Below are 17308 nucleotides of genomic sequence, written 5' to 3'. Positions count from 1 at the left end.
GTGGAGTATACCCTGTTTCTCTTGGGTGTATTCTTGGGAGTGGGACTGCTGTGTCATAGGAAGTGTTTTACTTAGCTTGATTAGGTATGGGTGACAGCTTTTTATATGCCCCCTGTCCACTGCCCAGCAGCTACTTTCCACTCACACTCACTCCCCTGTTAGGTCCTGGATACTATGGATGGTATGGATAACTAACTGGACAGTATGCAACTTCTGCCACTGAAACCTTAGGCAGCTTGGGTCAGGAAAGGAATGCAGACAGGATCAGATCTGAGTGGCCCCTTGGGATGGCCCACAGATACCTTCAAACCCTTGTAGTCACTCCAGGAATAGAAGGGTAGCCTCTCCCAGCCCTGGGGCCAGATTCACGGACCCCCTTGGCCTCCCGTCAGCTCCCTAGGCTGGCGTCTCTGAGCAAGCTGGCTTAGCGTAACTGTCAATTTGATGTCTGGCCTCTGGTGCCACGGGTCCTCACGGTCCACTGTTTCCTGGGCTCTTCGCTGCTTTGTGGTGACTGAGGGGCTGGGTGGCCTGGGAAAAAAAAACTGGAGACCTACCCGGAATAGCAGAGGTTCATTTGATACCAGCCTCGTGGCACTTTCTGGGGGGAGGGTGGGACTGTGTCCTGCCTACCAAACTGCCACCTCATTGAGGCTGTGAAAAACTAGCTGAAAGCAAGAGGAGAAGAGAAGACAGGGCAAGGGAGAGTGAGTGCCAGGGAAGGGCCAGGGGAGGGAGGGAGAGCAGAGGGTCTAGTGCAGTGTGTGCAAGTATCCTGGGGTTGGCTCCAGCACCCTGAGGTCTGTACAAGCATCCTGGGGTTCATGAGAGCATCCTGAGGTCAGTGTGAGCTGGACCACAGCAGTGGTACTGGGCTGTGCTGGGCTGTGCTAGGCGGTGTTGGTCCAGGGTTAGCAGCACCAGGATCAGTTTCTCCTGATTTTGACCTTCTTGGTCATACAAGACCAAGACTCTTGTCTTACTGACTCTTGTCTCATCCTTGGGGAAGAGGCGGTGCCTACTAGGTTTGAGATGGGATTGATGGATTTCAGGGGTTTGGGGTGGGCTGTCAGCTCTCCTTTTTGCTGATGGGGGCCCACGGTGCATCCTCCCTGCCTGTTTCCTTCCCTGTGGCTCCCTCCCTCCTTCCCCACATCCTTTGGAGTTGGCTCTTCTTGCCCAGGTCCTCGGAAGGGCTTGAGAGGGCTCAGGGTCCCCCCTTGAAGACAGAGCCTGTGAGCATCTCTTGGGGCAGGTGGGAAGTGAAGGCAGAGCAGGTGAGCTGTGACCCCCTGCCCCCTGCAGGTTCCTAGGAGGCGAGTGTGGACGGTATGCAAAGTTGTGAATCCAGTGGTGACAGTGCGGATGACCCTCTCAGTCGTGGCCTGCGGAGAAGGGGACAGCCTCGTGTGGTGGTGATCGGCGCCGGCTTGGCTGGCCTGGCTGCTGCCAAAGCACTTCTGGAGCAGGGCTTTACGGATGTCACTGTGCTTGAGGCTTCCAGCCGCATTGGAGGCCGCGTACAGAGCGTGAAGCTTGGTAAGTGCCTCAGTTCACCTCAGTCCAGTCATCTCCTAAGGTCACTTCTTATCTCCCAGTGCCCTGACCTAGCCTGAAATCTCGTTATTTTATCTTCTTCCCGGGGGTTAGTGTTCTATCATGCATGCTGCCTGGGCATTTTCCCTTCCTTTGCCCCTCTCAGCACCCTTCTGAGGTGGGCAGGATGGGGCTTTGGCCTCTATCTTTGGAACACGATCTAGAGTTCACAGTGTTTAGGAGGGAAAGGACACCCAGGACCAAACTTCGCAAGTGGGTAGACTGGTTTCTATTTCGCAAGAAGGGGAATTCTGCAAGTTTCTATTAGTTGTTAACTTTTGAGTATGAATTAGTGTTATCATGACTGAGCGCTAGCCCTGGGACAATAGGAGGTAAGGGCAATGGAGGTGGAAGAAGACTTTGGGCCTCCTTGTGAGTGATGGGCAGGTCTTAGGATTGTCGAGGAGGAGGGTCTCTCCAGGTTGCAGAGAAATAAGGCCTCTGCAGAAAGCAGCCAGGTAAGAGACATACCCTAGGGCTGGGCAGGTTTTGCCAGGGGTGCTAGAGGGTGGGAAATTGCCTGAAATGCAGGTAGAAGTCAGAGGGGTTTCCCATCCAGGGGGTCTGACCATGAAAATGGCCCAGTGGGACCACTCATGGTGGCCTGGAGTGTGTGGGCTACACTGACCCTCCAGAGGATTTTGTGTCTGTTGCTACATGGGCAGCAAGGCCAAGCAGATTCTGTGTGCTTACTTTTGATGAATGGGGCAATTGGCTCAGAGAAGTAGGTGGACAGACTTAGAATAAGCAGAGGTTGAGGAGCAACCTTCTCTCTTCTTTCAAAAACTTTGATCACATTAAAAGTCTTCCCTTAGAGTATTTCCTGGAAGGTGTATGTGAAATTATGTCTGTCTTCCCCTGGCACACACAGGAGTATGTGTTGGCAGTGAGGATGAAAGTGCAGTCCAAGGCATGTGCAAACCTGGGGACAGCCAGCTGGGAAGCCCTGAGACTCTTTGCTCAACACCTGATTGGCTGACTAGGAGCCTTAGGGATGGGATGGCTCCATTTGTGGTTCTTGAATCTTGATAAGACATTCAGGGTCTGACATAAAAGCAGAAGACGGGAGGACAAACAGCCCAGTTTCAGTGGTAGTTGGCAGCCGAGACGTGCTGTGCAGGGAAGTGATTGTAGAAGGGAGGGAGGTGGAAAGGATGGGGCTGCAGGAGGCTGAGGGGATGCACATGGCAGGAAGCCTTCCTCAGAGGGGAGGGAGCTTGGGTGGACCTCAGGTGATGAGGGGAGTTGGCTAGGTAGTGAAAAGAAGGAAGGGGGTAATTGCACACATGGAATTGCACACATGATATATGTGAAGAATCAGATCAAGGCAGACCCTGCCAGGATACGGGAGAGCAAATCCAGGCAAGGGCGTATGTGTGTGTGTTGTGTGTGCAGACACCCAGGGCTGAAAGCCCAGGCTGCAGTTGGACCTGCAGCAGTGTGAGATGCTAGCTGTGAATCCCGGTGGTAAGGGCAGCGGCGATGACCAGAAGCCCCAAGGACACCGTGAGGTAGATGTGGAGATGGTGCCTGGTACCCTTTGGATGCAGGATGTAACAAGGATGACAAAGGTGAGAGGCCTGTGGGAGAGGGCAGGAAACATCCTCAGACTGAGGTGTACTCTGGGCTACCCCACCTCCTTGTAAAGCTTGGGGGATGGAGTGGAGCACTGACCTTGCTGCTGACCTTGAGCTGCTCACCTCGTTCCTGCTTATGCCTGGATACCCCATGCCTGGACATCACTGCCCGGTGACTATGACTTGGAGCTCCCTGGTGTACCCTGGGGAGGGTACAGGCCCCTTTTGCTCCTATTGGGAGCTCAAACCAGGCAAAAGACCTTGGGGAGCCTGAGGCTCTAAAGGAGAATTAGTAATAAATGTCCCCAGTGCCCCCCACCCCCACCCCCCAGGAACCCCGTGGAGGAAGAAGGGCACTGGGTTTCTAGCTTTTCGTGCCTTCTGGTCTGCCCACTTTCCCTGGACAAAGGGACCCACACATTGCTGCCTCTGATTCCAGAGTCACCAGGAAATTCTGTCTTGCTGGCTGTGGCTTGATCTTGATTGTGTTTTCTCTTGCTCTGTGTTTGGCACATAGATGCACACAGAGCTTTTCTTTCTTTTTTTTTTTTTTTAAGTAACTGATGGTTTAATTAGAAGCAGCCCAGGAAAGAGAAGACACAAAAAAGAGAAATGCCCAGTTCCTGGGGTGAGGGGTGAGTGTTGTCTGTTATAGTGTATTAGATAACTATTGCTGCATTAACAGACCACCCTAAAATGTAGTGGCTTAAAACAACATCATTTTATTTGCTGATATTCTGTGGCTCCAGAAATTTGGGTTTCTCTTCATGGTGGTCACAGTCTAGAGAGTGGAAGCCACACGGTGTCTTGAGGCCTAGGCTCTGAAACCACAAACATTGCTTTCATTGCATTCTGTTAATCAAAGCAAGTCACAAGCCAAGCCCAGAGTCAAGGGGTGCGGAAAGACTCCATCTCTTGATGGCAGGACTGGCAAAGTCACATTGCAAAGGGCCATGTGTGTAAGGATAGGAGGGATTATTGTGACCATCTTGGCAAAAAAGTTACCGCACATGATGTCTTGAATCAGGCCTCCAAAAACAAAACAAAACACCAAAAAATGTTCCTGTTTTCCTTTCATTGTTTCAGCTTCCCTGGGAGCTAGGCAAGGGAGGAGACAAATGTATCACAGCATGCAGCATGAGAAAAGGAAACTGAGGCCCAGAAGAGGAAATAGGCACAGGCACAGTGACAACTTGCCTCAGAGCATCTGATACCTTGGCTATGGATGGGGTGGTAAAATGAGCCACCATCCCTGTCCCAACTGGGCCCAGGAGTTTCCCTCTGCCCCAGTCAGACTCTTAGGGTTCTGCCACCTGTGCCATAGGATGAGAAAGCTTAGTTTTCTCCAGAAGTCTGTTTTAGACTGCCTTGGGGAGGAGTCTTCCAAACTGGAATGTTTGCCTTCTTTCTTCTGCCCCAGACTGTGTTGGGAGGTGACCATTTTCCATCTGGCAGAGTGGCTTAGACTCTTGGGCCACTGGATTTTGAGGAATTGGAATAAGGCCAAATGGGGACCTTGGGTCTGGAAGGCTGGACCTCCTCACTGGGTATTTCAAGGATCCTTGCTCCCCTCACTGGGCCCATTGTACCCACTGGTACCCATAGAAGTTCTCCTGAGGAGGAGGAGAGGTCTGTTGTCTGGTGTTATCTTAGGAGAGTCTTCTAATTATTCCAGTGAGATGACTTGGTGTCAGATCATAGAGTTATTCAGGGTAGAAGTTAGCTATAAAGTAGAATCCATTTTGTGCCACATGTGGTTTCTACTGAGATATTTTCACTGAAGATTTTGGTTCGTTGCTAGAGCGGTACCTAATCCCCTTCCTTCCCCCTGTTGTTGGGGATAGAAGGATCCTCTTGGAGGAAGGAGGGTGAGGCAGTGTTCTGGCTCTCTTCCTTGCCCCTATAAGAGCCTATTGTCGCCATCAGGACACGCCACCTTTGAGCTGGGAGCCACGTGGATCCATGGCTCCCACGGGAATCCCATCTATCATCTAGCAGAAGCCAATGGCCTTCTGGAAGAGACAACTGATGGGGAGCGCAGTGTGGGCCGCATCAGCCTCTACTCCAAGAATGGCGTGGCCTGCTACCTCACCAACCATGGCTGCAGGATCCCCAAGGATGTGGTTGAGGAATTCAGTGATTTATACAACGAGGTGAGGTATTAGGGGGATAGTTGGGCACAAGGGTTTGTGGGGCAGGGAACGCCCTGGCAGTGTGTGTGTGTGTGTGTGTGTGTGTGTGTGTGTGTGTGTGTGTGTGTGTGTGTGTGTGTGTGTGTGTGTGTGTGTGTGTGTGTGTGTGTGTGTATGTATCAGACTTGAGGGGCCTGGGCGACCTGCTGGGGTCTTCTACGATCCTGGTCATGTCTGCACATTCTCTGGGCCCTGCATTTGGAAAATCAGGACAATCTGAGGGTAGAATGAAGACAATGAATGGAGCAGTACTAGGTAAGAGATTAGTGATACTCATGATTAAATATTTCCCCATAAAGTCCTTAAACATCTTTTATTAGATTTATTACTAGATAAGTGGGTATGATTACTGTTGTTATTGCTCTTGGATACTCTTTTAAATGGTAATTTTAAAATACTTTATTTTCAAATTGTTCCCCGTGTATAGAATTATAACTGCATCTTTTTTTTAATTGAAGTGTAGTTGATTTACAGTATTATATTAGTTTCAGGTGTGCAGCATAGTGATTCAACATTTTTATACCTTATACTCCATTTAAAGTTATTACAAAATAATGGTTATATTTCCCTGCTGTGTGCAATATATCCGTGTTGCTTATTTATTTTATACATAGTAATTTGTATCTCTTAATCCCATACCCCTGTCTTGCCCCTCCCCACTTCCTTCTCTCCACTGGTAACCACTAGTTTGTTCTCTATATCTGAGTCTATTTCTGTTTTGTTCTGTTCATTCGTTTTATTTTGTAGATTCCACATATCAGTGATAACATAGAGTATTTGTCTTTCTCTGTCTCACTTATTTCACTAAACGTCTAGGTCCATTCATGTTGTTGCAAATGGCAGATTTTCATTCTTTTTTATGGCTGAGTAAAATTCCATTGTGTGTGTGTATATATATATTATATATATAATATATATAACTATATAACTATATATTTTATATCTGTCTACCTATCTGTCTAACATCTTCTTTATCCATTCATCTGTTGATGGGCACTTAGGCTGCTCCCATAGCTTGGCTATTGTAAACAATGTTGCAGTGAACTTTGGGGTATAAATATCTCTTCAAATTAGTGTTTTCTTTTTCTGTGGATATATACCCAGGAATGGAATTGCTGGGTTATATGGTAGTTATATTTTTAATTTTTTGAGGAACATCCATACTGTTTTCCACAGTGGCTGCACCAATTTACATTCCCAGCAACAGTGCGCAAGGGTTCCCTTTTCTCCACATCCTCACCAACATTTATTATTTGTGTTCTTTTTGATGATAGCTGTTCTGACAGGTGTGAGCTGATATCTCATTGTCATTTTAATTTGCATTTCTCTGATGATTAGCTGCGTTGAGCATCTTTTCATGTGCCTGTTGGCCATCTGTATAACTTCTTTGGAAAAATGTCTATTCAGATCTTCTGCCCATTTTTTTAATCGAGTTGATAGCTTTTTTGATATTGAGTTGTATGAGCTGTTTATATATTTTGGATATTTACCCCTTATTGGTCCTATCATTGGCAAATACTTTCTTCCATTCGGTAGGCTGGCTTTTTGTTTTGTTAATGGTTTCCTTTGCTGTGCAAAAACTTTTAGGTTAAATTAAATTAAATTTGTCTTTGCTTTTGTTTCTTTTGCCTTAGGAGACTGATTGAAAAAAAAAATTGCTACAATTTATGTCAAAGAGTGTTCTGCTTATGCTCTTCCAAGAGTTTCATTGTTTCCATTGTTACGTTTAGGTCTTTAATCCATTTTGAGTTTAGTTTTGTATATGGTGTGAGAAAGTGTTCTAATTTCACTCTTTCACATGTGGCTGTTTAGTTTTCCCAACACCACTTATTGAAGAGACTGTCTTTTTTCCATGTATATTCTGCCTCCTTTATCAAAGATTAATTGTGTGTGTGTTTATTTCTGGGCTCTCTGTTCTGTTCCATTGATCTATGTGTCTCTTTTTATGCCAGTACCATGCTGTTTTGATTGCTGTAGCTTTGTAGTATAGTCTGAAGTCAGGGAGTGTGATACCTCCAGCTTTGTTCTTTTTTCTCAAATTTCATTGACAATTTGGGATCTTTAGTGGTTCCATATAAATTTCTCTTTTCTTTTTTTTTTTTTTTGCGGTACATGGGCCTCTCACTGTTGTGGCCTCTCCCGTTGCGGAGCACAGGCTCCGGACACGCAGGCTTAGCGGCCATGGCTCATGGGCCTAGCCGCTCCGCGGCATGTGGGATCTTCCTGGACTGGGGCACGAACTCGTGTCCCCTGTATCGGCAGGTGGACTCTCAACCACTGCACCACCAGGGAAGCCCTCCATATAAATTTTAAGATTATTTTTTCTAGTTATGTGCAAAATGTCATGGGTATTTATAACTGATTTTTATTTATTGATTTTAGCTACCTTGCTAAATTATTATTTTAACTCTAATACTATATCTATTAATATACCACATTAATTTATGTTCTAATGGTATTTTGGAATTTTATGTGTATAATCCTATATACCAAAAGAATGAGAATTTTGCTTTTTCCTTTCTAATCCTCAGACCAGCGTTGTCCAATAGAATTTTCCACGATAATGAAGATGTTTTAGACATCTATCCAGTTTGGCAGTCACTAGCCACATGTGGCCTTTGAGCTCTTGAAATGTAGCTAGTAATACTGAGAAACTAAATGCTTAATTTAATTTTAAATTGCTATAGAGATCTAGTGGCTATTGTATTAGACAGCATAACTTAAAACTATTAATTTTTTTTTCTTGCCTTACTGCACTGTCAATCTCCAGTACAGTGTTGGATAGAAATATCAATGACACACATCCTTGTCTTATTCAGGTTTTTAAAAAGAATGTTAATATTTTTAGTAACTTTCAGTGGTGCTGTGAACTGCAAAGAACAAGCAAGGTAACATGTAGATCTTGCCTTCTGATAGCTTGTCATTTATAGTGTAATGACCCTTCACTTCAGGTCAGTAAATTGGTCAACAGCCACCTATTGTACATTTTCTATGTCTTTTGGGCATGGGAAAGGAGAAATGACTCTTGCTTTGGGGTTATCCCTGCTCAGTGGAGGGCAGGCACACTCACTGTCTTATGTGTGTGCACCCACATAGTATGTTATGTACAATCCTATAGTGTTGTGTGTTCTCACTTCTAATATTATTATTAAGCAGGTAAGAATTAGTATTCTTCAAAGTAGACCTTCTTGGTCTACTGGGAATCAGTCACGTCCTGATTCCCATGTTATTGTGAGTGCTTCAAGCCTGGATGCCTCTTGAGAATGACTTTCAGGGTCCATGACTTACTTGTTCTTTTAAATGTCCCTCAAAGTAGATCATCATCAACTTCTGCTTGTGGGTTTGATTTTTGAAAGCCAAGAGTGTGAGTCATGGAAAGTAGGATGGATAAAGGTAGGTTATCACTCTGGGTGGTGCTGCTTTGGGTCAGAAGGAAGAGGTGTTAATGAAGTCAAAAGAGAAGTCAAAAGAGAGATTTCCTTATATAGCTGTTAGACAGTGCTGGAGGCCATTCTGAAGAGGTGTGCTCTAAGCATGTGAAGCCTTGCCTGAGGGTGGTTTCATAATAAATATGTAACCTCCCTCCCAAGGTGATGACTTTGAAGGGCTACTCATTTGAATGTATTATATTTGTTAACAAATAAATGAGTTTGTTCAGTAGTTAACATATAGAGCTTAATCTCTGTAGCAAGATTACCTTGATTCAAATATTGGGTTGGCTAAACAGTTCATTCGTTTTTTTCCGTAAGATGGCTCTAGTAGTACTTTGTTGTCTTTAAATTCATTCAGAACAATTTTGTTAGATTGTATTGTGACAGCTGTCATATCAGCGTGCATTTAAAAAAAAACTTATCAAAATTGGTGAATTTTTATTTAGCCATTTTAATATTGAAGATGGAAGAAAAATAGCAACATTTTCAGCATATTATGCTTTATTATTTCAAGAAAGGTGAAAATGCAACTGAAACGCAAAAAAAGATGTGCAGTGTATGGAAAAGGTGCTGTGACTGATCAAACGTGTCAAAAGTGGTTTGTGAAGTTTCATGCTGGAGATTTCTTGCCGGACAATGCTCCATGGTCGGGTAGACCAGTTGAAGCTGATAGCGATCAAATCGAGACATTAATTGAGTATGATCAACGTTATACCACGCGGGAGATAGCCGACATACTCAAAATATCCAAATCAAGCGGTGAAAATCGTTTGCACCAGCTTGGTTATGTGAATCACTTTCATGTTTGGGTTTCACAAAAGTTAAGCGAAAAAACCTTCTTGACTGTATTTCTTCATGTGATTCTGTACTTAAACATAATGAAAATGGTCCGTTTTTAAAACAAATTGTGATGGGCAATGAAAAGTGGATACTGTACAATAATGTGGAATGGAAGAGATGGTGGGGCAAGCTAAATGAACCACCACCAACTACACCAAAGGCCGTCTTCAGCCAAAGAAGATGATGTTGTGTATATGGTGGGATTGGAAGGGAGCCCTTTATTATGAGCTCCTTCTGGAAAACCAAATGATTAATTCCAACAAGTACTGCTCCCAATTAGAAAGCAACAGTCGAGGAAAAGTGTCTGGAATTAGTCAACAGAAAATGCATAATCTTCCATCAGGATAACGCAGGACCTCATGTTTCTTCAATGACCAGGCAAAAACTGTTACAGCTTGGCTGGGAAGTTCTGATTCATCCGTCATATTCACCAGACATTGCAACTTTGGATTTCCGTTTATTTCGGTCTTTACAAAATTCTCTTAATGGAAGAAATTTCAATTCCCTGGAAGACTGTAAAAGGCACCTGGAACAGTTCTTTGCTCAAAAAGGTAAAAAGTTTTGGGAAGATGGAATTATGAAGGTGCCTGAAAAATGGCAGAAGGTAGTGGGACAAGATGGTGAATATGTTGCTCAATAATGTTCTTGGTGAAATTGAAAAATGTGTCTTTTATTTTTACTCAAAACCCGAAGGTACTGGGACTTCCCTGGTGGTGCAGTGGTTGGGAGTCCGCCTGCCAGTGCAGGGGACACGGGTTCGAGCCCTGGTCCGGGAAGATCCCACATGCCTTGGAGCAACTGGGCCCGTGCTCCACAACTACTGAGCCTGCGCTCTGGAGCCTGCGAGCCACAACTACTGAATCCCGTGCGCCTAGAGCCTGTGCTCTGCAACAAGAGAGGCCACCGCAATGAGAAGCCCACACACCACAATGAAGACCCAACGCAGCTAAAGATAAATAAATAAATTTATAAAAAACAAAAAAAAAAACCCGAAGGTACTTTTTGGCCAACCCAATACCAGTTCTACCATTTATTAGCTGCATAATCGTGAGCAAGTTATTGAGCCTCTCTGAGCCTTACTTTCCTCACCTGTAAAATGGACACAGTTATACCTACTTCATAGTGTTATGACGGTTAAATGAGATCCCAATGAAAAGTGCTTAATGAGGATTGGGGTGAGTATTATTAGCTGTTACAGACCTGTCCCATTTCCCTTGCATCACATTGGGAAGATGTCATTTAACCCAGGACAGGAGACTGAACATGACAAATGCATGTTCAGTTAAGGCTGTCCTAGTCAGTGGTTGACACAAAGAATCACATAGATGGACTAAATTTGTTTGTCCTCAGTTGGGCATTTTGGCCTTTAGTTAACATAAGCTGACTAGCTACTGTGTTGCTTATCACTGAAGGGAAAAACCCGGGGTAGGGAGGAGGGAAGTTGAAAGCCTGACTCCTTGGCAGTGGAACTGGGGGAGGAATTTGCTGAGGACTCCAGTTAAGACCAAACGCCCAGCATCTTGTGACTGTAGGGAGAAGAAAAAGGGATAATTTAAGTCATTTTCTTCTTTATATTCAGAGACATGTTTAATTCCTGTTTCTATCTTATGTGGAGGCTTTTCCCTTGAGTGGAGTGGTGGGGGGTGGGCCATGCCACTTTCCTTCCTCTACTCAGCAGCCCCAGGGCCGGGCTGCAGGGCAGACATATTCCTATGAATGTGTGTTGACCAAATTCAGACTCACTTTAGGAGGGGAAACATGCCATTAATCAGCATCAGCCACAGATGTTTGGCCAAGGAGCCCAAACCTACCAGTGTCCTGGGAGGGAGAGTGGGCATGTGATCATGCTCACAACCCTTCAGTGATGCCAGGGTCTTTTTTTTTTTTTAATACATTTATTTATTTTTGGCTGCATTGGGTCTTTGTTGCTGCTCACGGGCTTTTCTCTAGTTGCGGTGAGCGGGGGCTATTCTTCCTTGCAGTGCGCGGGTTTCTCATTGTGGTGGCTTCTCTTGTTGCAGAGCATGGGCTCCAGGCGCGCAGGCTTCAGTAGCTGCGGCACGCGGGCTTCAGTAGTTGCAGCGTGCAGGTTCAGTAGTTGTGGCTCATGGGCTTAATTGCTTCGCTGCATGTGGGATATTCCTGGGCCAGGGCTTGAACCCATGTCCCCTGCATTGGCAGGTGGATTCTTAACCACTGCGCCACCAGGGAAGTCTGCCAGGGTCTTAGATAAAGTCCAGGGTCCTTGACATGACTGTTAGTTCTTCGTGCCCTGGCCCTTGCCTGCCTTTCCAAAGTCCTCTCTTGCAACTGTCTTTCTCCTCACTGCCCACTTCAGCAAGACAGAGCCACTTTGCATCTTACACTCTCCCTCTCCCCTGTCTTTGAATATGCTGTTCCTTCTGCCTGAAATACTTTCCCTCTCCTTTCCACTGCCTACTTGGTTATCTCCTGACTGTCCAAGGTTTTCTGAGCTGATCTCACAACCCCTGGGTTCTTTCTTGTCACAGCACATCATATAGAAACAGCCCAGTTATGATATCTCTCCAGCTTGAGTGAGGACCAGAGCTTGGTTCCATGTCCGTCTTCCTCAACATTACAACTTGTGTTGGGCACATAGCCCAGTAAGTGTTTGTTGAGTGAGTGTTGGGGCTCAGACCTTGCCCTTTGGGGATCCCAGCCTGACCCAGGACTGGCTTACTTTCCTCAGGGAGACCTGCCCAGTGTTTGGTGGGAGTTATGTATCAGGCAGGCAGGGAAGGCAATAGGCCCCCACTCCAAGGAACTGTTCATTGCTTTTTGTTGATGAAGTGTGGTCTGGAGTTCTTGCCAAAATATGCCCGTGAAGTGTGCTTCCATTCCTTGGTGCACTGGGGCCTCCTTCCTCTCCACATGCCCTGCCCCAACATGGCCATCTTCCTTAAATGCGTCTGGGTCCTGCAGTAAAGGGTACACTTTGTGTGGACCTGAGTATGATTGGGAGGGTCTCCAGAAAGATCAGATTTCAAGGCCCCTACTGCTCCCTCTCCCCCAAAACACTGGCCAGACCACAGCTCCAGACTGCCCTCCTGGGATAGGGTGAAGCAGATACACTTGAGCGGGAATGTCAGGGGAAGAATTTGTGCATTTGGTTCTTGGAAAAGGGAAATGTGTGTAGACCTGGGTTCTTCAGTGGGCAGTATGCTCAGCCATGTAGAGCGCATGTAGGGGCAGTACCTTCCCCACAGGCTGTATAGGCACCAGACATTTCACTTTGTTCTAAGCAGGGGCTGAGTAAGAGAGCCTCTGGGACCCACCCCACCTCCTGTGTGTGGAAGCAAGGAAGCTGACTGCCCAGGTTCAGCCCCAAACCTCGATTTTGTTGGTTCAGCCTCAGTGCAGCACTGAGCATGACGTTGATTTACCAAAGGAGAGGCCCCGTGGGCTTAGCACATCCGGGAACACCTTGGAGGTGGTGACTACTGAATTGGAGCTCTTAGGTCTGAGATGGAGGTAGGATGAGTGAATGTGTTTTCAGTCTCCTGGGGTCTCTTTGTAGGTCTATAACTTGACCCAAGAGTTCTTCCGGCACGGTAAACCAGTCAATGCTGAGAGTCAGAACAGCGTGGGGGTGTTCACCCGAGAGGAGGTGCGCAACCGCATTAGGGACGACCCTGATGATCCAGAGGCCACCAAGCGCCTGAAGCTCGCCATGATCCAGCAGTACCTGAAGGTATCTTTGCCATCTCGGAGCTCTGTTGAGTACAAATGCCAGAGTGAGGAAGACTGACCCTGGGGAATCTGGGTCCGAGGAGGGCGGCACTGCCCTAAAGTCCTGCTCCTACCCCTGCCCAGCCTTGGCGGTCACCTGGCTCCCCTCTGGCTCTTCCCACAGGTGGAGAGCTGTGAGAGTAGCTCGCACAGCATGGACGAGGTGTCCCTGAGCGCCTTTGGGGAGTGGACTGAGATTCCCGGTGCCCACCACATCATCCCCTCGGGCTTCATGCGGGTTGTGGAGCTGCTGGCTGAGGGCATCCCGGCCCACATCATCCAGCTGGGGAAACCCGTCCGTTGTGTTCACTGGGACCAGGCCTCGTCCCACCCTTGGGGCCCTGAGATTGAGCCCCGGGGTGAGGGTAACCATAATCATGACACTGGGGAGGGCAGCCAGGGTGGAGAGGAGCCCCAGGGGGAGAGGCAGGATGAGGATGAGCAGTGGCCGGTGGTGGTGGAGTGCGAGGACTGTGAGGTGATCCCAGCGGACCACGTGATTGTGACCGTGTCGCTGGGCGTGCTCAAGACGCAGCATGCCAGCTTCTTCCGGCCAGGCCTGCCCGCTGAGAAGGTGGCTGCCATCCACCGACTGGGCATCGGCACCACCGACAAGATCTTTCTAGAATTCGAGGAGCCCTTCTGGGGCCCCGAGTGCAACAGCCTACAGTTTGTGTGGGAGGACGAGGCGGAGAGCCACACGCTCACTTACCCACCCGAGCTCTGGTACCGCAAGATCTGTGGCTTTGATGTCCTCTACCCGCCTGAACGCTACGGCCACGTGCTGAGTGGCTGGATCTGTGGGGAGGAGGCCCTTGTCATGGAGAAGTGTGATGACGAGGCAGTGGCTGAGATCTGCACAGAGATGCTGCGGCAGTTCACAGGTGCGTCCCTGTCCCTGTCCCGCTGCCTGCTCCATGGGCCTCGCTGCGTCTGCCCTCCTCCGCTAGACCCTCTGGGTCTCCTGAACTGTGTGCTAGCATCCTCGTCCCTAGGTCGTGACACTGAGGTGGTGTGCCCACTGGGAGAGATGCGGTAGGGCACTGCGTCTTGGCCTTGGCCTCCTAAATTGCAGGCTCTCCCCCTGTTTGGAACTTGAGACACTCAAAACCACAGGCTCTGTATTTCTTCTCTGTTTCTAAGGGCTGTTGGTGAAAGACTCAGATTTCACCGCAAAACCTCAGATTGCCGATTTCCTACTCATGTTGTCTTGCTAAGAGATGGATTTGTGGTTTTTTTCTGTCTGATTTTTAGTTGAACATCTTTCCTCCACTATCCCAGAAGAGCCTCACAAGAACCCCTAAAATTGGAAGGGGGAACATTATTATCTGGAATGTTTTTCAGATAGGAAAATTAAGGTCCACAGAGAGGAGGTATTTTGCTGGGGGTCACAACGAGGCGTTGAGGGGTACACAGCTTGAACCCCAGCCTGCATCCCTCCCTCCTCCATACTCCATGTTTATCCGTAGCAGCCTGGCCTTCCTGGAGCCCTAGAGGTAGAGTGGGAGTTGTCTTCTCAGGGGTGTCTTCTGTGTGCAGCCATTTCATATTCTCCCCCCCCTTGGCTCTTCTCACTCCCCAACAGGGAACCCCAACATTCCAAAGCCTCGGCGAATTCTGCGCTCAGCCTGGGGCAGCAACCCCTACTTCCGGGGATCCTATTCATATACACAGGTGGGCTCGAGTGGGGCAGATGTGGAGAAGCTGGCCAAGCCCCTGCCATACACGGAGAGCTCCAAGACAGCGGTGAGTGTGGGTGTGCTGGGTATGTGAGGGAGGGGGTGCAGAGTGAGGGGATCTGTGAGGGGTGCGGTGGGCATTTTGTATGTGTGTTTGGTCCAGGGGAGGAGTGGGAGGGTAGTGTTCACTGAGGAGTGCCAAGGTAAGATAGATGGAGTAGCTCCCATAATGAAGGAGAAAACAGACAATGTGCACTCAACATCTGGAAGAACAGAGTCAAATTGAGATGTGTTAAACTCTTTCTTGAGGTTATAAAAACTGAGCCATTTAATGCTGTGCTGTCCAATATGGTAGCCATTAGCTTTAAAGTAATAAATCCAACATTTTGTTCGTCAGTTGCACTAGCCACCTTTCAAGTTTGAGAGCCACGTGTCACTCATGGTTACAGTGTCAGAGTGCGTCACTATAGAGCATTTCTGTCATCGTGGGAAGTTCTTTTGGACAGCACTGACCGAGTATGTTTTGTTTATTTTCCCCAATATGTTTTAGAAAATAAAATTGAGAATACTGACCCTCCCCCAAATTACATCAACTATGTAATAATATACACAGAAAAATAATAAATTGAAAAGAAATTATCTCTATATATTTCTGTTCCCATGAAGTAAATTTTGAGTTTTCCCCACCAAGCACACACATACAATAAATGTTAAAACCCCAACAGAATTATATTTAAAATAATTCTTTGGTGTAATTGGTGAAGAAGATTGTAGTCAACCAATATGTGTTGTGCCTGCCCTGGCTGTGCTCAGGGGGAGAGAGGAAAAGGCCTTCACTGCTGCTACAGCCATCCTCCTGAAAAGCACACCTTTTCTTGTCACCTGCATCAGTTAGGACTAGTGCATATAACAAAAAGCAAAACAAAACAAACTGTGGTTTAAACAAGATGGAACTTTACTTAGGTCACATAAAAGGAAATCCGGAGGTAGGTGTCAGGGCCCAGCATCAGTAGCACCTGGCTCCATCTTCCAGGCCACCTTGTGGTCCAAGAGGTCTGTGGAGGCTGCTGCTCTTGCTCTCATATCTGTGACAGGCTGATGGGTAAAAGAAGGGAACCCCTGGGCTGAGTCAGTGTTTCTGAGCAACAGTGAACTTGAAGTTGATTGGCTAGAACTTAGTCACATGACTCCACCAGCTGCTAGTGGGATACTAGGTTGGGATACATCCTTTTTTTTTTTTCCCGGATGGCAATGGACCCAGTTAAAAGACAGGATTTTTGTTACTGAGGAGAAAGAGAATGGATGTGGGAGTAGGGAGCTTGCCCTCTGCCGCAATATGTGCCCCCTTTTCAGCTTAACCACCTCTGTGGGCTCTTTGTTGGTGGGTTAAAACCTCACTACTCAAGGTGGGTGGTCCATGGACAAGCAGCACTGGCATCATGTGGGAGCATGTTAGATGTGCAGACTCTCAGCCCACCCCAGACCTGGTGAATTAAAAACTGCATCCTACCAGGGTCCCCAGCTGGTACCTTTGCACATTCAGTTTGAGATGTACTGGAGTAAAATCCAAACTCAAGCTTGGAATGCAAGCATTAGTTCTGTGGTTGGACCCCACCTAAACAGCCTCCTTTCTTAAGGTTGAGGCCTGGCTATACCAAAATTCTCACTGTCTCCTAGACCAGGCCTGTTTTGGTGCATTTTTGCCCCCATTTTTCCTTCTTCCTGAAACGTCCTTTGCCTGTTTATTTATCCAGCATCTTCCGAGAAGAAGCCCAAAGGTCCTGTCCTCTGGGAAGCTTTGTGTGATCTCCCTGACAGTGGGCCTCTTTCCTGGGCTCTCAGCACCTCGCCCAAACACCCATCACGTCACGTATGACGCCATTTAGTAATTGGGTTTCGTGTCTGGCTTCCCCACCAGCAAGGAAGCTCCTCAAAGCAGCTGCCTGGTCACCTTTTATCTTCCAAGTGCCCAGAACAGTCCCTGGAACCTAATAGAGGCTCCATAAAGGTTTGTTAAATTACTGCCTAACTTTATTGAGTGCTTATATTCTTTCAGGTTCTGAGTCCTTTAGATACATTATTTCACTTAATTCTTACACCTACTCTCAGAAGTAGAGGGTATAAACCCATTCTGGAGATGAGAAAATCAAAGCTTAGGGAGGTTAACTCATTCCCTGAGTTCACTAGTAAGAGGCACAGTGAGTCTCTGAAATTGTAGAGACAGGACTCATGAAAGCCTCAGA

The 17308-nt window shown here is 47.1% G+C and overlaps 1 protein-coding gene across 1 annotated transcript in view; it reads left to right on the top strand.

The window, feature by feature from the left end:
• The window catches only part of SMOX (spermine oxidase), a 38808-nt gene that overhangs the window by 20867 nt on the left and 633 nt on the right, over positions 1 to 17308 (top strand). The window contains exons 2-8 of the mRNA XM_082671067.1: positions 1306 to 1539; positions 3731 to 3808; positions 5100 to 5326; positions 13175 to 13348; positions 13511 to 14270; positions 14972 to 15132; positions 16984 to 17073. Of these exons, the coding sequence (XP_082527193.1) occupies positions 1332 to 1539; positions 3731 to 3808; positions 5100 to 5326; positions 13175 to 13348; positions 13511 to 14270; positions 14972 to 15132; positions 16984 to 17073 (1698 nt within the window). The 5' untranslated portion in view covers positions 1306 to 1331. The remainder of the gene's footprint in view (positions 1 to 1305; positions 1540 to 3730; positions 3809 to 5099; positions 5327 to 13174; positions 13349 to 13510; positions 14271 to 14971; positions 15133 to 16983; positions 17074 to 17308) is intronic.

The sequence above is a fragment of the Grampus griseus genome (assembly GCF_964374135.1).
Source record: "Grampus griseus genome assembly, chromosome: 14".
Lineage (NCBI taxonomy): Eukaryota > Metazoa > Chordata > Mammalia > Artiodactyla > Delphinidae > Grampus > Grampus griseus.
Note: the sequence above shows the minus strand (reverse complement) of the source record. Positions and strands in the feature narration are given on the sequence as shown.